This window comes from Megascapheus bottae, chromosome 16 (genome assembly GCF_031878675.1).
Source record: "Megascapheus bottae isolate mThoBot1 chromosome 16, mThoBot2.hap1, whole genome shotgun sequence".
In the NCBI taxonomy this organism is placed as follows: domain Eukaryota; kingdom Metazoa; phylum Chordata; class Mammalia; order Rodentia; family Geomyidae; genus Megascapheus; species Megascapheus bottae.
The window spans coordinates 38974918-38993125 of record NC_143524.1 but is presented as its reverse complement, the minus strand read 5'-3'; the positions used below and the strand labels follow the sequence as shown (position 1 = coordinate 38993125).

Below are 18208 nucleotides of genomic sequence, written 5' to 3'. Positions count from 1 at the left end.
CAAAGAGAGCCTACATGTGTGCTATAAATCATTTTGGAAATAGTACAAGTCATAAACAAAATATTTTAAATGCTACCACTTGTTTGATTCTCTCACTGTACAATTTTCATTCAATAGATAACTCACTGTACTTCTATTATATACCATTCGCTAGAATACTGAAAGGAAGGGACCTGCTTCTTGTCTCCAAGGACTTTGCAGTTCTCAATACCATTGTTTCCTAGGAAACCTGACATTCAGGAGTAAAGCACAGGCTCCCCACTGTCAGGCAGCAACTTAAAGGCTCTCTTAACAATCTGCTCCTGACCAACACTAGGCAGCCAGCATTTCTTTCTGTTTTCAAGGTTTAATGTAGTAGGACACACCTTTTCCATCTGGGGAACCAACCAAACCTCAAAAAAAAATTCACAGATTTCTTAGTCTGCCACCAATTTAAGGAAATCCCAAAGATGGAAAGTCTCCAGCTTACAAAGCAGATATATTAGGCATCAAGAGGATTTACTTTGTCTCAAAGATTCCCACGAGTTGCTTCCAGCAATGAGTGTCCCTTGGGAATTAAAATTCTGATTCTGCCTAAGTCTGAAACTCAGTTCTTATGAAACAGAGAGAGAGAGGCCTGTTCTGTAGAAGAAAGGGAACCTGTGCTTTTGTACTTACCATCTAGGACAGTCCCAGGAATGTTGGCAGCATGCCCTAGGCCTTGTATTAAGCCATGGAAGCAGTCTTTACAGAGCAAATGTTGGCACGGTAGCAGCCGAGAACTCTCATCGTGCAGTTCCCGTTGGCACAATGAGCAAGTCGATGTTATACTCCGTATTGGTTCATCCCTAAAGTAGTATTTTTGATCAGCTAATATTGGCCTCATAAAGTTCATGCTCATGTCCATGCCCCCGCCTGGGTCTGAAGCTTTTCCGGTGACATCCTCAGGTGTGAAGCAGCGTGTAAATCGAGCAAGCTCCACTCCCTGGAAGTAAAACACAAGTCAGAGTGATACATTTTTTTCATCAGGTCAGGCTAGAGAAGCCTCACAGAACAAGGAGTCAGAAGTCCAAATGATGCCCCTCCCTGGGGATGGAGGCACAAGCCTCAGAGTGTCTAACAGAAAACAATACTGAAAGGATAGCCCAGGCAGCACAGTGCCAGTACTGCCTCCCTCACCAAACTATTGAATAGAATTAAGAAAAGACTCTTGGGAGCTGGGCGCGTTGGCTCACACCTGTAATCCTAGCTACTCAGAAGGCTGAGATCTGAGGATGACTGTTCAAAACTAACTCAGGCACTAAAGAACATGAGACTCTTATCTTCAATTGACCACTAGAAAATGGGAAGTGGGGCAGGGGGGGGAGGGGGGAGAGGAAGGAGAGGGAGAATCCAAATAAGTAAGTAAAAGACCCTGAGTTCAAGACTCAGTCCTGGGACACACGGACACATGCGGGGACACACACACACACACACACACACACACACACACTAATGTTAATACTCTATAATCTAGCAATGCCACTTCTGGGAATTTATCCTAAACAAATTAATTCCACAAAAGAAAAAGTATATGTACATAAACGTTCGTAGCATCCTTGTTTCTAATAACAAACACTAAAATAAAAACGAAGAGTAAAAATTAAATACAAAAACTGGCTTAGTAAATTGCAGAACATACTGAAGGTAAATTACTCTTTAGCTGATAAAAATAAACCTGAGCCAGGAGTTTGGCCTAGTGGTACAGTGTTTGCCTAGCACACATGAAGACCCAGGCTCAATTTCTTGGCACCATATACATAGAAAAAGCCAGAAGTGGTGCTGTGGCTCAAGTGGTAGAGCTCTAGCCTTGAAAGCCCAAGGACAGTGCTGAGGCCCTGGGTTCAAACCCCAGAACTGGTAATAAATAAATAAATCCTGAGAGGTCTGGGATGTAGCACAATGATACAATGCTTGCCTAAAATGAGTGAGGCCCTTGAATGCTTCAATCTCCAGCAGCATAACCATCAAAAAAGAGAAAAAAAAAACAATCCTTAAGACTATATCCTTAAGTGATATAGAAAATGTTATGGAATTAAACAAAAGTAGAACACAAAAAGTTATAATCAGGGGCCAGGAGTTTGGCCTAGTGGTAGAGTGCTTGCCTAGCATGCAGGTTCGATTCCTCGGTACCACATACATAACAAAAAGCCAGGAATGGTGCTGTGGCTCAAGTGGTAGAGCTCTTGCCTTGAGAAAGCCCAAGGATAGTGCCCAGGCCCTGAGTTCAAGGCTCAGGACCGGCAAAAAAAAAAAGTGATAATCAGCTTTGCATATAGCTATATATTCATGTAAACAAAAGCTAAAAGGTGATATTCAGGAATGCAATCAACTTTGGAGGGTGATATGACTTGAAGTAGTTATGCTTTTTCCATAATTTATTGACTATTTTTTTCTATGACATAAAAATGTTTTAAATCTGAAATAAATTTAATGTCTAGATTTTCATTTAATTCTCTTGGAACAAAGAGAAATGCTGCCTCTTCCCATCTTGAATTAATAGTAATCTACTTGAAAAAACAAAGCATCATAGTATTTCTAAAGGTTCAAATGTAGAAATAGAGTGTAGAACACCACAGCTGGAAGTATTCACACTCCCAACAAAAGCTGCCATCTGAAGGACTGTTGATGAAATCAAGAGCCCAGGTGGGAGAGGCAACACCAGGTCAGTGTTTCCCCAAGGCCATTTAGAGAGAGATCTGAGGCAAATGGTCAGTACTACATTTACCTGCCTCACCATCATCTCCCTAGGGCTTATTTCATAGTCATTTTCTGAGGCTAACTCTCTGAAGGTACTTGAAGGTGTGAGATGTCACAAAGCCATGTTATACTTCAGAAGAGATGTCACAGACAAAACCTCTCAGGGATTTGATGGAAAGGGACAGGTCACCTCCTCAACTTTATATGAAACTCAGCTGTTCTCTCAGAGCTGGAAGCTAAGGAAACTGAACCTCATTGAACAAACACCACATGAGCCTTAGGTTTAAATCCCTTGGTTGCCTTGTGAAGGAGCTGGAGTTGGTTAGAAAAACACGAGCCAAATAGGTGCTTAGGCACTGCTCCCCCTCTCCCCGCTGGATATCAAACCATCAATGAGAAGACTATTAGGTGAGCACAGCACCCAATGCAAAGTGCTACTCAGAAAGGCCTTTTGTTCAGCTAGGGGACCTAAGGGACAAAATGTATTTCCTTTATGACCCTGGAATTGGCAAACTGTTCAGAACCTTACATCTACCTTTATAATCATCTCAATCCATGTTCCAGGCTCCAGTTAGAACACTTGATGGCTACCTTCCATCCCCAAGAGTCTACCCTGCTTACCTCCATTGACAGAGTATCTTTCCAAGAGTAGTTCCTGGGTAACTTAACACATTCCAAATACACTTAATAGGTCAGTTTTGATGTCAAATGGAGGATGATCTCTTCTTAGACCTTGTCCATCTCTCTCTGCTGGTCATAGATTAAGGCTGAAGGAGTGATGAAGACCATAATGTTGTGAGGTCAGAGTGGGAGTGGTCAGTGACGTAAAAACAGAGAGAAGCCCAGGCTCTGTGCACTAGATTGTTTCTTCTGTGACTATTTTCTTCTGCGAAAATTGAGGCTGGGGAGTGCTGCACTTCTTTTGGTTTTGTTTTCAGTCATGGGACTTAAACTCTGGGCCTAGGCACTATCCTTGAACTCTTCAGCAAAAGGCTACCCCCCTACCCCTTGAGCCCCACCACCACTTGTGGTTTTCTGGTGGTTAACTGGAGATGGGCTTTCGTTCCTGGGCTGGCTTTGAACTATGATCCTCAGATCTCAGCCTCCTGAGTAGCTAGTATTGCTCCCTAGCTTCTGAGATTCATTTTATAAACCGCAAGGTGCTCTGACAATACTGAGGCTATTATAATTGTGGACTGGATGTGTTCTTAGAAGAAACAGACTATAAGGTGGGCATTAACAAGTTGAAATTTCAGATATGCACTCAGGAAGAGGATGAGTACTTCAGGAAAGTAAAATGGAAAAGTAAAGTACCAATATGACTGAAATAAAGACTGTATAAGGGACAAACAGAGGTAATGCTGAGATATGGACAGGCTGTATCCTGGGAAAGATGGAAAATATGGAGGTTTAGAATGCAAGTAGGATGATTGCAGAAAGGTTGGAAAACTCCAAACAAAAGAGTGGCTCCAATCAACTCACTCCTCCCCCCCCCCAAAAAAAGTCATTAGTGGAGCTGTGGTTCAAGTTGCAAAGCAAAACAGCTCTAGCCTTAAGTAAAACAACTTAGGGACAGAGCCCAGGCCCCATGATCAGCACAAGAAAAAAAAAAAAACAAAATGAATGAGGGCCTAAATGAAGAACATGGTGCTAAGGCTGAAAAAGAGAAACTGGACTTGACAGATACAGAAACAAGATGGTGACAGCAAATTAGAGGATGAGATGGCATGGGGACAATTTTCTGATCTGACAACATTATCTAAATGGACAATGGTGTCACTCTCCAAGATAAAAAAAAAAAAAATGTGTCAGTGAACAAAGAAGACAGTTGCCAGGATATGTTTGCCTGTAGTGTCTAAGGGATATTAACCAGTAATTAAGTCAATGTCAGGGTGCAGAGCTTAGAAATGTGCATAGAAGCTACTCCAGAAGCTCTTGTACTGTGAAAAGAGGGACAGAACTCAAAGAAATGGTAGTACAGATGGTGAAGTAAGAGGGAGGAAAAGAAATCAAAGAAGTACAATAGAAAGAACAATTGGCATGAAGAAGTCAATCTCTTCACTTAGAGGTTTGGTAAAGTTATAAGAGTTGTTTTGCCAAAAGTTAAGTAATGGATTAAACAATGGATAAGAACTAGAAAATAATACTTTGTAGGCTACTCTTTTGGGGATCTTGACTGTAAAGAGCAAATGTGGTAAATGGGGAGAATTCAATGTATTTTGACTGGGAAAACTCTGTCTAAAGAGAGCAAGACAAATTTAACACACTCCCATGGAAAGGATAATTGAGGCAACAAAATCTTCTGAAGAAACTGTCTAGAGACTGAAGAGATGTCTTTTCAACTATTTGTTTATAAATATTTATTTGTTGAATAGTACATGTGAGGAACTGAGAGTGCATGAATTTAAGAGAAAACCATCAAAATCTTTAGTAGAAAAGACAAATGTAATGATAATTAAGTAAGATCACACTAAATCATGTGGTGGTAAGAGACTGAACTGAGTCAGGGAAAATGTTTGCACCCATGCCGGCTAAGCATAACAAAGAGCCCGAGTGTCACAAATCAGGTTCTGGAAAAAAATCTAGCCAGGCAGGGTAGCTCACCCTGCAATCCTACTCAGGAGGCTGAGATCTGGAGATCGCTGTTCAAAGCCAGCCCAGGCACTTAAAAGTCCGTGGTTCCATTACAACCAGCAAACCGGAAGTGGCGCTGTGGCTCAAGGGGTAGGTTTATAGCCTTGAGCTCAGGGACAGCGCCCAGGCCGAGTTCAAGCCCCACTACCGACCCTGGGACCCTGAGACCTAGAAGGTGGTTGCAACTTAAAAGAACTCCAGTGAGGAAAGCACAAAGAGCAAAAAAAGGAAGATAATATCCACATATGAGGGCTGGCAGAAGGCCCCCGACATTCGTAAAGACTTTGCAACATTCCAAGTGCTTCACACAGATAGGAGCAACCAACAATCCCAGCAATTTGCCAGGTCGGGGGAGGAGCCGACCTAGCTCTGGGTCTATGTCCAAAAATTTAAAAAAAAAACAAAAATAAAAAACATAGATCAAGTGGTAATGCACTCGCCGAGCATACGCGCGGCCCTTCAATCCCTAGTACCTGGGAAAATGAGCCATATAACCCGACTCCCCACCCCCCCCACCCCCGCCCCGGGAGGCCGGTGGGATTCCGTAGACCCGGGCGTCAGGCTGGGAGGTCACGGAAGCCTCTCGGATAGGCATTAAGTGGTTCCGGGACGAAGACTAGGAAAAGGCCAGGACCACCTAGGCCGCAGTAGCGTGCACCACAGGGGCGCGCGCCGACCGCGCTGCCAACTCCAGACTGCCCAACAGCTCTCGGGCACCAAATCTGGCACAACCGGTTATATCGGTGAGGGTTCGCCGCCACCAGGCCGCCAGGCCTCGGCAGGAAGGGAGAGGACCGGCCCTCGAGAGAACCCGCCGCTGACGGGAGACAGACTCGCGAGAGCCAGGAAGCCCCGCCCGAAGCCGGGCCTGCGGCCGGAAGTGAGGTACCTTGGTCCCGCCCCCTGAGTTCCATACTTCGCGAGACTTCGGAGGAGCCCTCCCTCTTTGGTCCCGGCCGCCGACATGGTAAGTGCTGCTTTATCTTCCTCCGTTTCTTCTCGGGCGATGGCACTGAGTTGCACTTCCCTGGCCTCACAGCCGCCTTCTCCAAGTTTTGGGCGCGTCTTCTAGTCTGCGCGGGGCAGGATGGACGGCTTGGTGGTCCGGGCCAGGGTTGCTGGAGGCCGCGTGTGCGGCCCGGCGTCCGGACCTCAGACGCGCGGGCCCGGCGCCCCGGCGCCGCCCGGACACGGCCCGCAGGCCCATCGCAGGCTGGCGAGCATAGCTCCCCTCCCCGCCCTTTTTTCTTAGGCCTTACTACTGAACTCCTTTTCGCACACAGCCATCCAGACTGAGGAAGACCCGGAAACTTCGGGGCCACGTGAGCCATGGCCACGGCCGCATCGGTAAGTGTGAACTTCTGGTCGGCCATTGGGCTCTATTGCGCTCGCTTAGTCTGGAGATTGGCAGCTTAGAAATGACTTAGAAGAAGTAATACCTTAAGATAGCAATCCCCCCCCCCCCCCCTTGGAGGAATCTGTAGAATTTAGTAGCAGCAGCAGGGGACAAATGTAAAGTGTGGATGCGGTAATTGGTAACTTAAAATCTTGGTGTGCTGTGATGTGGAGCGTTGAGAAAAAGACTCTGTTAGCCATGTAGCTTTGTATTCCTGCAGGCAAACACCGGAAGCACCCAGGAGGACGCGGTAATGCTGGTGGTATGCATCACCACAGAATCAACTTTGACAAATAGTGAGTTTCTTGAACTTTGCTTTTAAGTAACTGATGTTAAAACTGTCTCTTTGGGTGAAGCTGTCGTCGAGGCTAGAGTCACGCTTGGGTATTGGCTATTGCCTTAGTGTGCTAGAGTCCTCGAAGAATAAATGCTGACCTTATTCACTGGCTGTGTGCGTTATGGCACAGTCAGTCACCAGGTTAGTGACACTTCAAATTAACTTCAACAATTTTGGAAACTTGTAGCAGAAGTTATGTACATTTTCCATAGACTAGTTCAGTAATTGCTTTCTTTTTCTAGTCACCCAGGTTACTTTGGGAAAGTTGGTATGAGGCATTACCACTTAAAGAGGAATCAGAGCTTTTGTCCAACTGTTAATCTTGATAAGTTGTGGACATTGGTCAGCGAGCAGACAAGGGTAAATGCTGCCAAAAACAAGACTGGAGTTGCTCCTATCATTGATGTGGTTCGATCGGTAAGTTAGATATTTATAAATTTCTTTTCTGGCCTTAACTCAGCTTCTCTGTAAGGTCTATCTTGTACTTACCGTTTGGTAAATTGTAAATTTTGGCCAAAATGAAACTAGTCCCAATTTCTGTTATAGTCCCATTTTCTCTTTGAGAAATGAAAATTCAGAGCACAGACATTTTGCTGTGTTTTCTGGTGACAGTTGGAGTAAATCTTTCACTTCACTATTGTAATAACCAGTTTGTCTATTGCCGTGATTCTGACCAGAGCAGTTTTCTTGGCTTGAGTTGATGCTTCATGATTCTTGTCATGAAGGTAGCACTGTAGAGTTCTCTGTTGTTCAAGGCCTGCACTACTCCTCACCCCAGTTAAATAGCTTTAAATCTTTGCCTAGGCTACTTAGTTCCTTCAGATTTTAGCGGTTATAACTTATTCATGGGGTGGTTGTCCCATTGATTGGGAGTAAGTGGGAGATGGTGCTTAGCTTGAGACTAGAGTCACATCCTGACATGGCATTTGTCTTGGTGTGCTAGAGTTCTCAAAAAGAATTTACTGGTCTTGATTCAGTGATGGGGGGTGGCCAGTGCCCCCATTAATGCCTAGATCAGAAACATGACCCCATGGGTTTTAGAGGGTGGTTGGCAGGCTTCTTTTCTCATTTGGGGAATTGACATATGCTGTGCTGTATTGTAAATCCTTTTCTCTCCTAGGGCTACTACAAAGTTCTGGGGAAAGGAAAACTCCCTAAGCAGCCTGTCATTGTAAAAGCCAAATTCTTCAGCAGAAGAGCCGAGGAGAAGATTAAGGGTGTTGGGGGTGCCTGTGTTTTGGTGGCTTGAAGAAGCCACACTGGATGTTCATTAAATGCTCTCATTCTTTCATTTGTGGTCTGAGTATAGGTTCTAAAGTGACTCTACCTTTCTGTTCATTGGGATCCTGCTACATGGAGCCTAGAAATAAGAGGTGGTCTCAGCTGATACCTGCTGACAAAAAGCCTCTTGGAGCTGTACTCTGAATTCTCCAGCAAGTGGGGAAGTGTGCCCTGTGCTATTTTTTTTGAAGCCTTGAACTGTAAGAAATGCTAGAAGCATTAGCAAAGAAGTAATTAGAATGGCATGTTCTTTGTGGGATTCAGGTTAGTTGCTCCACTGAGCTAGAATTTAAAAAACATAGGTAGTAGTAGATGGGAAGTGTTGAGATTGCTTTGCCAAGGGCTCTAGGCAGGAACAGGTCTGAAGGCAGGACCAAAATGTGAATAAGAGTAGGAAAAGGTTAGTACAGCTTCTGATTTTGAGTAGAGCAGGCTAAGGGAAGGAAGGTGGGTGGGGTATTGGAAGTGATAACTGGTTCCTTAATGGCTGGCTTCAGGATTCACTGCTGGCATCCACACTTGGGACAAACTACCAAACTGGACTGGACAAATAACACTGAATGCAGAGAATATCCATTGGCTTTAGAAAGGCAGTTCTGAGCTGCCTAGAGTTAAGTGTCCTACACCTATGGTTGGTATAAGTCCCTGTGGCAGTCTTAGCAAAGGATGGTAACAAGCAAAAGTATGTTTCAAAGTAGCTTTTTGTTTTTTTTTTTTTTTTTGGCTAGTTGTGGGCTTAAGCTCAGGGCCTGAGGACTGTCCTTGGATTTTTCTCAAGGCTAGAGCTCTACCACTTAAGCCTCAGCACCACTTCTGTCTTTTTCTAAGTATGTGGCACCAAAGAATCGAACCCCGCGGGGTCTTTCTTTGTGCATGGTAGGCAAGCACTCTACCACTAGGCCAAACTCCCAGCCCTCAAAAGTAGTTTTATGTGATGACTTCTTGAGACTACCATAGGTAGTTAGTGTGCCTCAATAATACTTGTAGGGAGTAGTACTATCTAGCACATTCAGCATCTCATACTCTGAACTTTGTATTAAATTAATATAGGGTTCATGCTTCAAAGGAGTCCAAAGGCATGTGGAAGCAGAGCTTGGTACCAGATCCACTATATCCAGTGAGTTTTCAGCTGGGATGAGGGTTGTGTATCCCCAGCATAAGGAAGGAAACCTTTTTTGAAACTGACCTAAGGTTTAAGATGTGCAACATTTTAAAAGTACACAAATGTTGAAAAACTTAGCAAAATATTACACCTTGTTTTTTGGTCTGTCGTGGGACTTGAACCACAGCGCCACTTGCGGTTTTCTGGTGGTAATTGGAAATAAGATTCTTACTGACTTTGGTGCTAGTTTTCACCCGCTATCCCCAGAGCTCAGTCTGAGTAGCTAGGATCACAGGCATGAGCCACCACATCTAGCTTAAGTATTATACCTTTGTCTCATGCTTTGATCACATGTATAAAAGTTCTTTGAGGCCTCAGCAATAGGAGATTGAAAAGTGACACAGGTACAGACATCAAGAGAATCTTTTGGGAACGATATGTTTTGTTAAGGAATCGATTTCTGTAATTATTGTGGAGCTTGACAATGAGTTCTGGTGGAAATACCCAACTCAAATTTTTTCTGGATATGATCCCTGTCTTTCTTGACTTCAGTTGCAATCACAGATTCACGTGGCCTTAAACACAGCCCTTCTGTTCCTGGAAGATATCAAAGCCAACTGAGTAGCATTCAGAGGTGATTTTTTTTTTTTTTCCTTCCCAGGAGACTGATTATGAGACAGATGCACCTCCAGCTATGGACATGCTGGGGCCTTTATGTCTCAATAGAAATTAAAGGGAAGGAAGCTCTGAATAGTGTCTAGGCTAAGGGTCAAAGATACCACAGCCTTACAGTCCATATCCTGCCAGACCCAAGTCTATTACCAATGAGAATTCCAGTTTAATCCAATCCAAAATCTGTTTTCAAGATCTTGGTAGGTAGGTAAAAATGCCTAAACCACCCTTATTCCCCAATAATCCTAACTTGCTTTTTCATGGGATGTATCAGAACTTCTAGATACAAACCTAGATTTCAGTGGAAGTATTCACAGTGATAAAAATTGTCATTGGGTCATGGCTGTGGCCAGGGCTTCAGTCCACCAATATCAGAACATCCTATGATGTCACCTAGTGATAATACCAAAGAGCATTCTTTCCTATCACTAGAAATGAAGGAAATGAAACAAGAACAATGGTGATAGTCTAGTCATACAAATCAAACCAGAAAATTCAATTTTATGGGAGGTCAGTAACTCACATTGAAGATAACCCATTCATGCACTGTTCACATAATGGTGTATCCCTGAATGACTTCTCCACCCATTCCCAGGAAAGAATCCAAAATAATGAAGCCAGGGGACACATGGGGCTCTTGGGCCCAAATGACTGTACACTGTTTATTGAGAACACCTGCTGATGGTGGAAGGAGGGATGCCCTGTACCGCATCAATGGCCACCACTGACTGGGAGCAGAGCTGAGGGTGGGCGTCCCATAATTCACTGACCATCTCAGACAGCACCAGGCCTAGAACCTGGTTCCATGCTTCAAATGGAGACTGAATAGCCTTTGTCTTTTGAAAACAGAGGCTAAAGGGAGGAGACTAAGAAAAAAAATAGAAACTCTAAGATTAAAAATAATAGTTCTCTTGTACATAACAAAACAGCATCTGCTCTCCAGGGCCCGAGACTGGCAGCAGGGGCCCCAGGCAGGCAGGCAGGCAGGCCAGAAGCCTCCAGGGAAAATCAGTGGTTTGGCTGAGACAGTCAGCTGCACGTAATTGGCCAGTCACCAAGCACCCAGCAATACTCCATCCATGTTCAGGCAAGGCAGGAAAGCACCGGGCCCCTTGGGAATATACAAATATTTACCAGATTCTCTTTGCTTGTTACAAAAACAGTTAAGAAAGCTTACAGCAGATTATTTACAAACAGTAACCTGGGATGTGGTGAAGGCAGAGGTGGGCTGGCTGACTTGGAGGTGGGGGTCTATGGGGCAGAGCAGCAAAGAGGGGTCCAAGCTGAGCCCTCTCCTCACCAGCCTCTGCAAGGCACTGGACTCTGCTACTGGGAAAGGTGTTTTAGTTCTTCTTGTGGAGGAACTTCATTTTGTTGCCTGTTAGCCAGAGAGAAGAGAAAAATGTTTCAATTCACCTCATTTGACCTTTACTCCCTTCTCTTTGCCATCCATTTTACCCTTCTCAATAGGAAATAAAACAGGTTCATAGCATTGAATCTGGGTGGTGAAGACACTAATTCAGGCACTGAATGGGGTAAAATATTTAACCCTCTTTGGCTTCAGCTTCCCTTTAAACTGAGACACTGATGGCCTGTGATCTTAGTTTGAAGGAGTGGGGCTTAGCATGAGGGACACTGCGGTCCACAAACCTTCATGCCTAGAGGAAAGCTCATCGTCCCTAATGGTCCTCGATTCACTGAGGAAGGTGTATATCCAGAAAGAATCAACTTATATGATGATGTGGTTTCATTTTGTTCTGCACACCCTTGGAGCGGACTAGCTGGGCACTTGGATCTTCATTCATTAAGGGCTCCCCTCCAGCTCTGTCGACAGCTCCTGAATAATTACCTGCCGGCACTGACTTAAGAGTTTTTTGTATTTGTTTTTATTGCCAGTTTGGGGGCTTGAACTCAGGGCCTGAGCACTGTCCTTGGGCTTTTCTTAAGGCTAGAGCTCTGCGACTTGAACCACAGCACCACTTCCGGCTTTTTCTATGTATGTGGTACCGAGGAATCAAACCTGGGTCTTCACGCATGCTAGGTAAGCACTCTACCACTAGGCCAAACTCCCAGTCCCCCCCTCCCTTTTTTTTTTTTTTTTTTTTTTTGCCAGTTCTAGGGCTTGAACTCAGGACCTGGGCACTATCCTTGAGATTTCTCAAGACTAACACTGTACCACTTGAACCAAAGCACCACTTCTGGCTTTTTGTATGTATATGGGGTACCAAAAAATCAGACATAGGGCTTTGTGTATGCTAGGAGAGCACTCTACCACTAGGCCCCACTCCCGACCTGATTAAGGTATTGTAAGGCCCACATCCTCTAGGGCTCCCCTCCTTGACTGCACAGCAATCTTAGTAATAAGAGTGCTTACCCAGGCCTCGGAAAAACTTGTTCATCCCACTCTGCTCAGTGTCAGGGAGCTCCTCCAAATACTGCTCCACTCGTTGCTCAAAGAGGCCTGGAAAAGAAGGAAAAGGGGACCAGGGAGAACAGTTACTATAAGTTTACAGGCTCAGCCAGTGATTTTTAGTGGTACACCACAAATCACCCTGTTGATGGAAAGACCTTCCTAATGCACATGTGTCAACTGCAGAGTGATGAGGCCACCCCACATTTCAGAGAATCCTCTATATGGGTGCCTCTAGCTTCCTTTATACTATTCTTGAATGTGATCCAAAAGGTTTATCAAACTAAGTTGGGAATTAGTGGGAATATGAAACAATATCACTAAGGTTAGACACGGATCTGGAAAAGACAAAGAAACCCTAGAGAGAACTGATAACTAGAGATAAAATAACTAAAACTGGGGCTGGGAGTTTGGCCTAGTGGTGGAGTGCTTGCCTAGCATGCACGAAGACCTGGGTTCAATTCCTTGGTACCACATACATAGAAAAAAGCTGGAATTGGTACTATGACTCAAGTGGTAGAGCGCTAGCCTTGAGAAAGACCAAGGACAGTGCTCAGACACTGAGTTCAAGCCCCAGAACTGGCCAGAAAAAAAAAAAAAAAAACTACCTAAAGCAGCCCAATCCTCTCCAAGGAATTTCCCAGTCCTTGGGGCATCAGAAGTCCCCAGATCACTCAATCGGATCCTTTGCTAATGAATAATAACACGTGATAAAGAGATGGGCAGGGGGGCCAGGAGTTTGGCCTAGTGGTTAAAGTGCTTGCCTAGCATGCACAAAGACCCGGGTTCAATTCCTCGGTACCACATACATAGAAAAAAAGCCGGAAGTGGTGCTGAGGCTCAAGTGGTAGAGCTCTAGCCTTGAGAAAGTCCAAGGACAGTGCTCAGGCCCTGAGCTCAAGCCCAGGACTAGCAAAAAAAAAAAAAAAAAAAAAAAAGAGATGGGCAGCCAAAGGCAAGCTTCTGAAGCAGATGGAAGCCTCCACCTGTGCATGCCTAGTGGAGGTATTTAGTAAGGACAGGAGAACTTTGCTCCTTTGCAGGTTTCTATCAGAAAAGAATGGGAATTAAGCAGCTTGGCCCACAGGACATGATGATGCATGTGTGTGATGCTAGCGGCACAGGCATGAAGGTCAGTTTGAGGGAGGCCCCAGGTAAAATGTATAAAACCTACATGAAAAGTAACAAAAGCATACAAGGGCTGGAGCAGGACTCAAGTGGCAGTGTGTCTGTTTATTAAGCTTGAGGCTCCCAGTACAAATTTCAAACCCCAGTACCACCCAAAGCAAGAAAAAAAAGAGGCCTGGTTCTAGCTGATTCCCAAGAGCTACCATCACAGTGCTTGATTACTGCATAAAAGAGAAGGCTCATCTCCCTATCTCTCCCCTGCGCCCCCACACCCTCAGGCACATTACCCTTCGCACGGCACTTCCGTAGCTCCCTGTCTTGGATGAAGCCAGCAAACATCTGAGACTCCATAAAAACCTCAAGAAAACGACGGATGCTCTTGGAGGCCACAGACTTGCGGAAGGCTTCACGTTGAAAGGCCCTCTCCCCCTTCTCACTCTGGGTCAGAAAGAGGGAGTAATGCCCGACAGTTTCCACAAAGAATCGGATAAACACCTCTGATACCAGCCCATTTAGGGTATTACATTCTGGAAGAGAAAAGACAATTTCTGAGGTTTGGATCAAAACTTGCAAGGCCTTTCCCAATCTAAGCTTCCTCTCTCCCAGCAAAACTTCAAGCCAGTACCAGTTCTTGCTCTTGAAACTATCCCTTGTGTTCACATGAAGTGCCCCTAGAAGGTCAGAAACTGCTCTAAACAAGAAGGCTGGCAAACACTTGCTGAATGAAAGTAAAACTTGGAGACCAATGTACTGCTACTTTCCTAGCCTCTCAAGAAAAGGGAGGCCTTCCAGCTTCTTCTATTGGCTTGAAGGAAGACCCAAAGGGAAGGACAAAGCTTCATAGTTGTGCTGCCTCAGCATTTTCCTTCTCAAATATCCTAAGGTAGAGGAATCGGCAGATGGAGGCAGTTCAGGGTGGGTCTTTCTGAGTTCTTGCCAAGCTACCAGTTCTAGCATCGTAGCAGAAAGTTTATACCTAAAGATCGATTCTAGGTAAGCTTTAGCACCAGAGATCTCAGTCAGAGAGGAAAAAGGCAGGCAGCGTGCTCAAGAAGAAAGTTGGGAGCCCACACCATTAGTGGCTGTGGTGCCCCAAACCCACAGCCATGGAAACAAAGCCTCCCTCCAGAATCCAAACAGACAGCTCTTCACTGCAGCGCAGACCTGCCGGCTACAGAGTCAAATGTCCTAAGGTGGAAAACATGCAAGGGGCCAGGCAGAGGGGCTTTGGCTTGGAATCCCAGACACTTGGGAGGCAAAGATCAGGAGAATCACAGCTTAAGGCAAGCCCAGGCAAACAGTGAGATGCCATTGTAACCAATAAAAGTTTGGTGTAGTGGTGTGTGCCTGTCACTATGTTAAGAGGCATAAAAAAGAAAATAAAGGATCACAGTCATTTGGGCAGAAAGTATAAGACTCTTAAAAAACAAAACAAAACTGAAAGCAGAAATGGCTGGGGGCAGGGCATGACTACAAATGGCAGTGCTGGCCTGGCAAGCTCAGGGCGCTGAGTTGAAAAACTAGTACCAGAAAAAAATGAAAACAGGTACTGAGTGAGACCAAGGTCCTATACCTGGAGCCTCATCAGCTAGAAAGGGTCTGGTACTCATGAAGCCCAGGTCCAGAGCATAAGGAGCCTGGGGTCGCAGAGATTCTGCCTGGGCTAGCCTCACTCACCATCATCAGAGTCGCTGTCAGAGTCCTGGGAGATCAGCTCATTCTTCCTCTCTAGAGCCTGCTCCAGAGCTGCCTGCAACTTCCTGGGTAGCAATGTGTCCTCATCATCCATCTGTAGGACAAGAAAGACACACTGATGATAGTCACAGCTGACTAAGCCCTGACTGAAGTCTTTCTCCTATTTATCTTCAGCTCCAATGTGGAGGTACAGTGAGTTTGGAGACTGTGGCCCAGCTTGTGTCTCATATTATCTTCAGGCTCTGTAGCCATATCTTGAAGCCTTGTTAATGCTCCAGTATTGTAGATTCTATTGACTGTTATGCTCATTTGTAGGAAATTTAGGAGAATTTCCATGATCAACAAGCTTTTGGCAGTTGACAACAATGGCTACCAACCTTCACATTACAAAGCACACACTAGCAATGTTTCTAATCCCTAGAACATTTCAAGGCTGGTGCTATCACCATCCCTACTTTACATATAAGAGCACTACTTCAGAGATCTGAGGCCTGTTCAAGATCACGTGGCTCTAAGGTGGCAGAACCTAGACTTCTTAGCCCTGTCTTCACATTCCCAAAATGCCTTCCAAAGGCAATGACACCAATCAGAAAGGCAGATTCTGTTGGGGCTAAGGGTTCCCAAGACAGTCAGCATCTCCCCATCCCTGTCTACTCTGTGAGCATGGAACCTGGAACTCAACAAACAGGCCAAGAGATTGACTTCTATGGTGGTGTGAGGTGCTTAGGGGTCTGAGTCTAACAGTGTCCACCCCAGGGTAGAGCAGGCTGAGGTTCTGCAGCCTTAAAGCTCTTACCTGCCGGATAAATCGATCAGATCCCAGATTCACCATCAGTGCCTGAGAAAAGGAGTCATTAAAGGCAGTGGTTCAGGGAATGAGTTCTGTAGTGCCCTCCGCCAGACTTCCAAACCTCCATTTACCCAGGAACAGAAGACAGGGAAAAAAATCCAGCCAGAGATAGACCCACTCACCCCCAGGAGAAAGTACAGAATTAAATAGAGGCCTAGAAAGTCCAGGAGGAAGATCACAACAGCCTTCTCTCCTCCCACCCTAACCGCCTGAACTCATTCCAGCCCCACCCCCCAAGCTGCTTCTCCTGGTGCCTTACCTCCTCCACAGGTAGCTCCTTCAGTTTTGGAAGGGAACTGGAGAGCAGGCCAACCAGGAAAGGGGTAGGACAGCAGACGATGTCAATCATGGAGGCCGGAAGGACAGGGATGAAGGTGTGTTGCCAGGAGAAGGGGTACAGCAAGGCCACCACAGCATGGGAGCAGCTGGACAGGGTACTAATAGAGAGAGAGAGGGAGTCCCTAAGCCCAGGTCTACCACCTGACCAGTCCAGTCCCATAACCTTTAAGAAGGATAGTTAAGAGACTGCTGGGGACTCAGGACATCCTTTCAGGTCAAACTTCCTGGTGCAACAAAGATGCTAATGGGACTCAAGGGCTTGGGGATTGATCTTCCAGTGGCAGAGCCCACACACATCTGACCATTGCTTAGGGCCTCAAGGACACCAGTGCTAGATTCAGCAGACACTGTACCAAGAGATAGCCACAGACATTTGTAGCAACACTGGAACATACAAAGGACGGACACACACACACACACACGCACGCACGCACGCACGCACGCATACACTCACACAGGCACCAGGCTAGTTAGGCTATCAGTTCAGCTTGGGGGCACAAAGGCTATGAGAGCAAGAGGTGACAAAAATACACAGCAATGAGGTATGGGAAGGTCACAGCTGGGGCATTTCATTGCTGAGGCCTGTGATTTTAAAAAAGGAGGGGTATGTGTCACTTTGGTCATAAGAGACAGAGCTGGGACAGTTTTGCTGTCTTTTAGCCTGGAGTCACTTTTACTTCTCTGCCCTCTAGTTTTCTACTCCTTTCTCCAGTGGTCTGACTGAACAAGGAGTTAAGAGTGAGGTGTAGGCACCATACTAATCAGGCTGAATGTCCCCTTCTTTCCTCTCAGGTCTCAGTGAGGGAATCCGTCTCTTGGCCTCAAGGGGGCTCCAAACTTTCAGTCTCAGAAGTTCACAGAGCTTCCCAAGCTCTATGAGATGATGAGAAACAAGTACAATTGCTGGGATACCAGCTTGCACATGAAGATGTGTGCAGAACCTGGTGTGTGTGTGTCAGGGAGGGGGGGGACAGGAAATGCCAGAAAACACGAGACATATCTAGTCTGAAGGGGATCCCCCACATCTGTCAGAAGGAGATTTACTGTGACAGATACCTTTCATCCCAGCTACTTAGGGGCCGAGGAAGAAGCATCTGACACAACAGTAAGACCTTCATCTCAGGGGCTGTATTACATACAGATGAGGACACAGGAACCAAGAGTCCAGAGCTCATTTTCAAATCTACTTTCCTCTGTGCATCAATTCCCCTGCCTCTCCTCCCCCATCAGCCCTGGGCTCTCTGAGCAGCTCAGCCAGGTATGGTAGTACACACTTGTAATACTAGCACTTGGAAGGCCTAGGTATGAGGATCATGAGTTCAAGGCCAGTTGAACCACAAAGCAATTTCAAGACCTGTCTGGGTTATGTGATGCGCCCAGCCCTGGGGTCTAGTGAACAGGGATTATTAATGCCCTATAAGTGAGGCTTGGGAACCCATATATGATTAAAAACAAAAACAAATCTCCTTTCCTAAAGAACCTTGATGTGTGTGTGTGTGTGTGTGTGTGTGTGTGCGTGTGTGCGTGTGTGCGCACGCGCTTGTCAGTCAGGGCCTTATATGGTTGGCTATCTTGTTATTCTATGGACACCTAAAATACTGCTGGGTCTGGAAACAAGAGACATGGGTGCCCTCACCGCAACAGCT

The 18208-nt window shown here is 45.6% G+C and overlaps 3 protein-coding genes and 2 non-coding genes across 14 annotated transcripts in view; 3 read left to right on the top strand and 2 right to left on the bottom strand.

The window, feature by feature from the left end:
• The window catches only part of Trim66 (tripartite motif containing 66), a 53474-nt gene extending 50673 nt beyond the window's left edge, over window positions 1-2801 (bottom strand). Inside the window, exons 1-2 of the mRNA XM_090348198.1 lie at window positions 2747-2801; window positions 658-964 (exon numbers count right to left, since the gene is read on the bottom strand). Of these exons, the coding sequence (XP_090204324.1) occupies window positions 658-964; window positions 2747-2761 (322 nt within the window). The 5' untranslated portion in view covers window positions 2762-2801. The remainder of the gene's footprint in view (window positions 1-657; window positions 965-2746) is intronic.
• Window positions 2802-6274: 3473 nt separating this feature from the next.
• On the top strand, window positions 6275-8376 carry Rpl27a (ribosomal protein L27a). The gene is made up of 5 exons (XM_090348197.1): window positions 6275-6319; window positions 6636-6699; window positions 6969-7044; window positions 7328-7502; window positions 8206-8376. The coding sequence occupies exons 1-5, from the start codon at window positions 6317-6319 to the stop codon at window positions 8332-8334; spliced, it is 447 nt and encodes a 148-aa protein (XP_090204323.1). The 5' UTR covers window positions 6275-6316; the 3' UTR covers window positions 8335-8376.
• On the top strand, window positions 7110-7239 carry LOC150053208 (small nucleolar RNA SNORA3/SNORA45 family). The gene has a single exon (XR_016538172.1). It is a non-coding gene; the product is annotated as a small nucleolar RNA SNORA3/SNORA45 family (small nucleolar RNA).
• On the top strand, window positions 7980-8111 carry LOC150053207 (small nucleolar RNA SNORA3/SNORA45 family). Its single transcript, XR_016538174.1, has one exon. It is a non-coding gene; the product is annotated as a small nucleolar RNA SNORA3/SNORA45 family (small nucleolar RNA).
• A 2412-nt stretch (window positions 8377-10788) lies between the features above and the next one.
• Dennd2b (DENN domain containing 2B) overlaps window positions 10789-18208 on the bottom strand; it is a 145756-nt gene continuing 138336 nt past the window's right edge. For all 10 annotated transcript variants that reach the window (XM_090348188.1, XM_090348186.1, XM_090348192.1 and 7 more), the window contains 6 exons: window positions 16483-16660; window positions 16170-16211; window positions 15356-15467; window positions 13966-14205; window positions 12515-12601; window positions 10789-11518 (listed from right to left, as the gene is read on the bottom strand). In XM_090348188.1, the coding sequence (XP_090204314.1) occupies window positions 11484-11518; window positions 12515-12601; window positions 13966-14205; window positions 15356-15467; window positions 16170-16211; window positions 16483-16660 (694 nt within the window). In that variant the 3' untranslated portion in view covers window positions 10789-11483. The remainder of the gene's footprint in view (window positions 11519-12514; window positions 12602-13965; window positions 14206-15355; window positions 15468-16169; window positions 16212-16482; window positions 16661-18208) is intronic.

Excerpts from the sequence above, each read along its gene's own strand:
- Rpl27a (XM_090348197.1), top strand. Across the intron at positions 7,045-7,327 it reads AGAATCAACTTTGACAAATA|TCACCCAGGTTACTTTGGGA; the intron begins GTGAGTTTCTTG and ends TTCTTTTTCTAG. Across the intron at positions 7,503-8,205 it reads TCATTGATGTGGTTCGATCG|GGCTACTACAAAGTTCTGGG; the intron begins GTAAGTTAGATA and ends TTTCTCTCCTAG.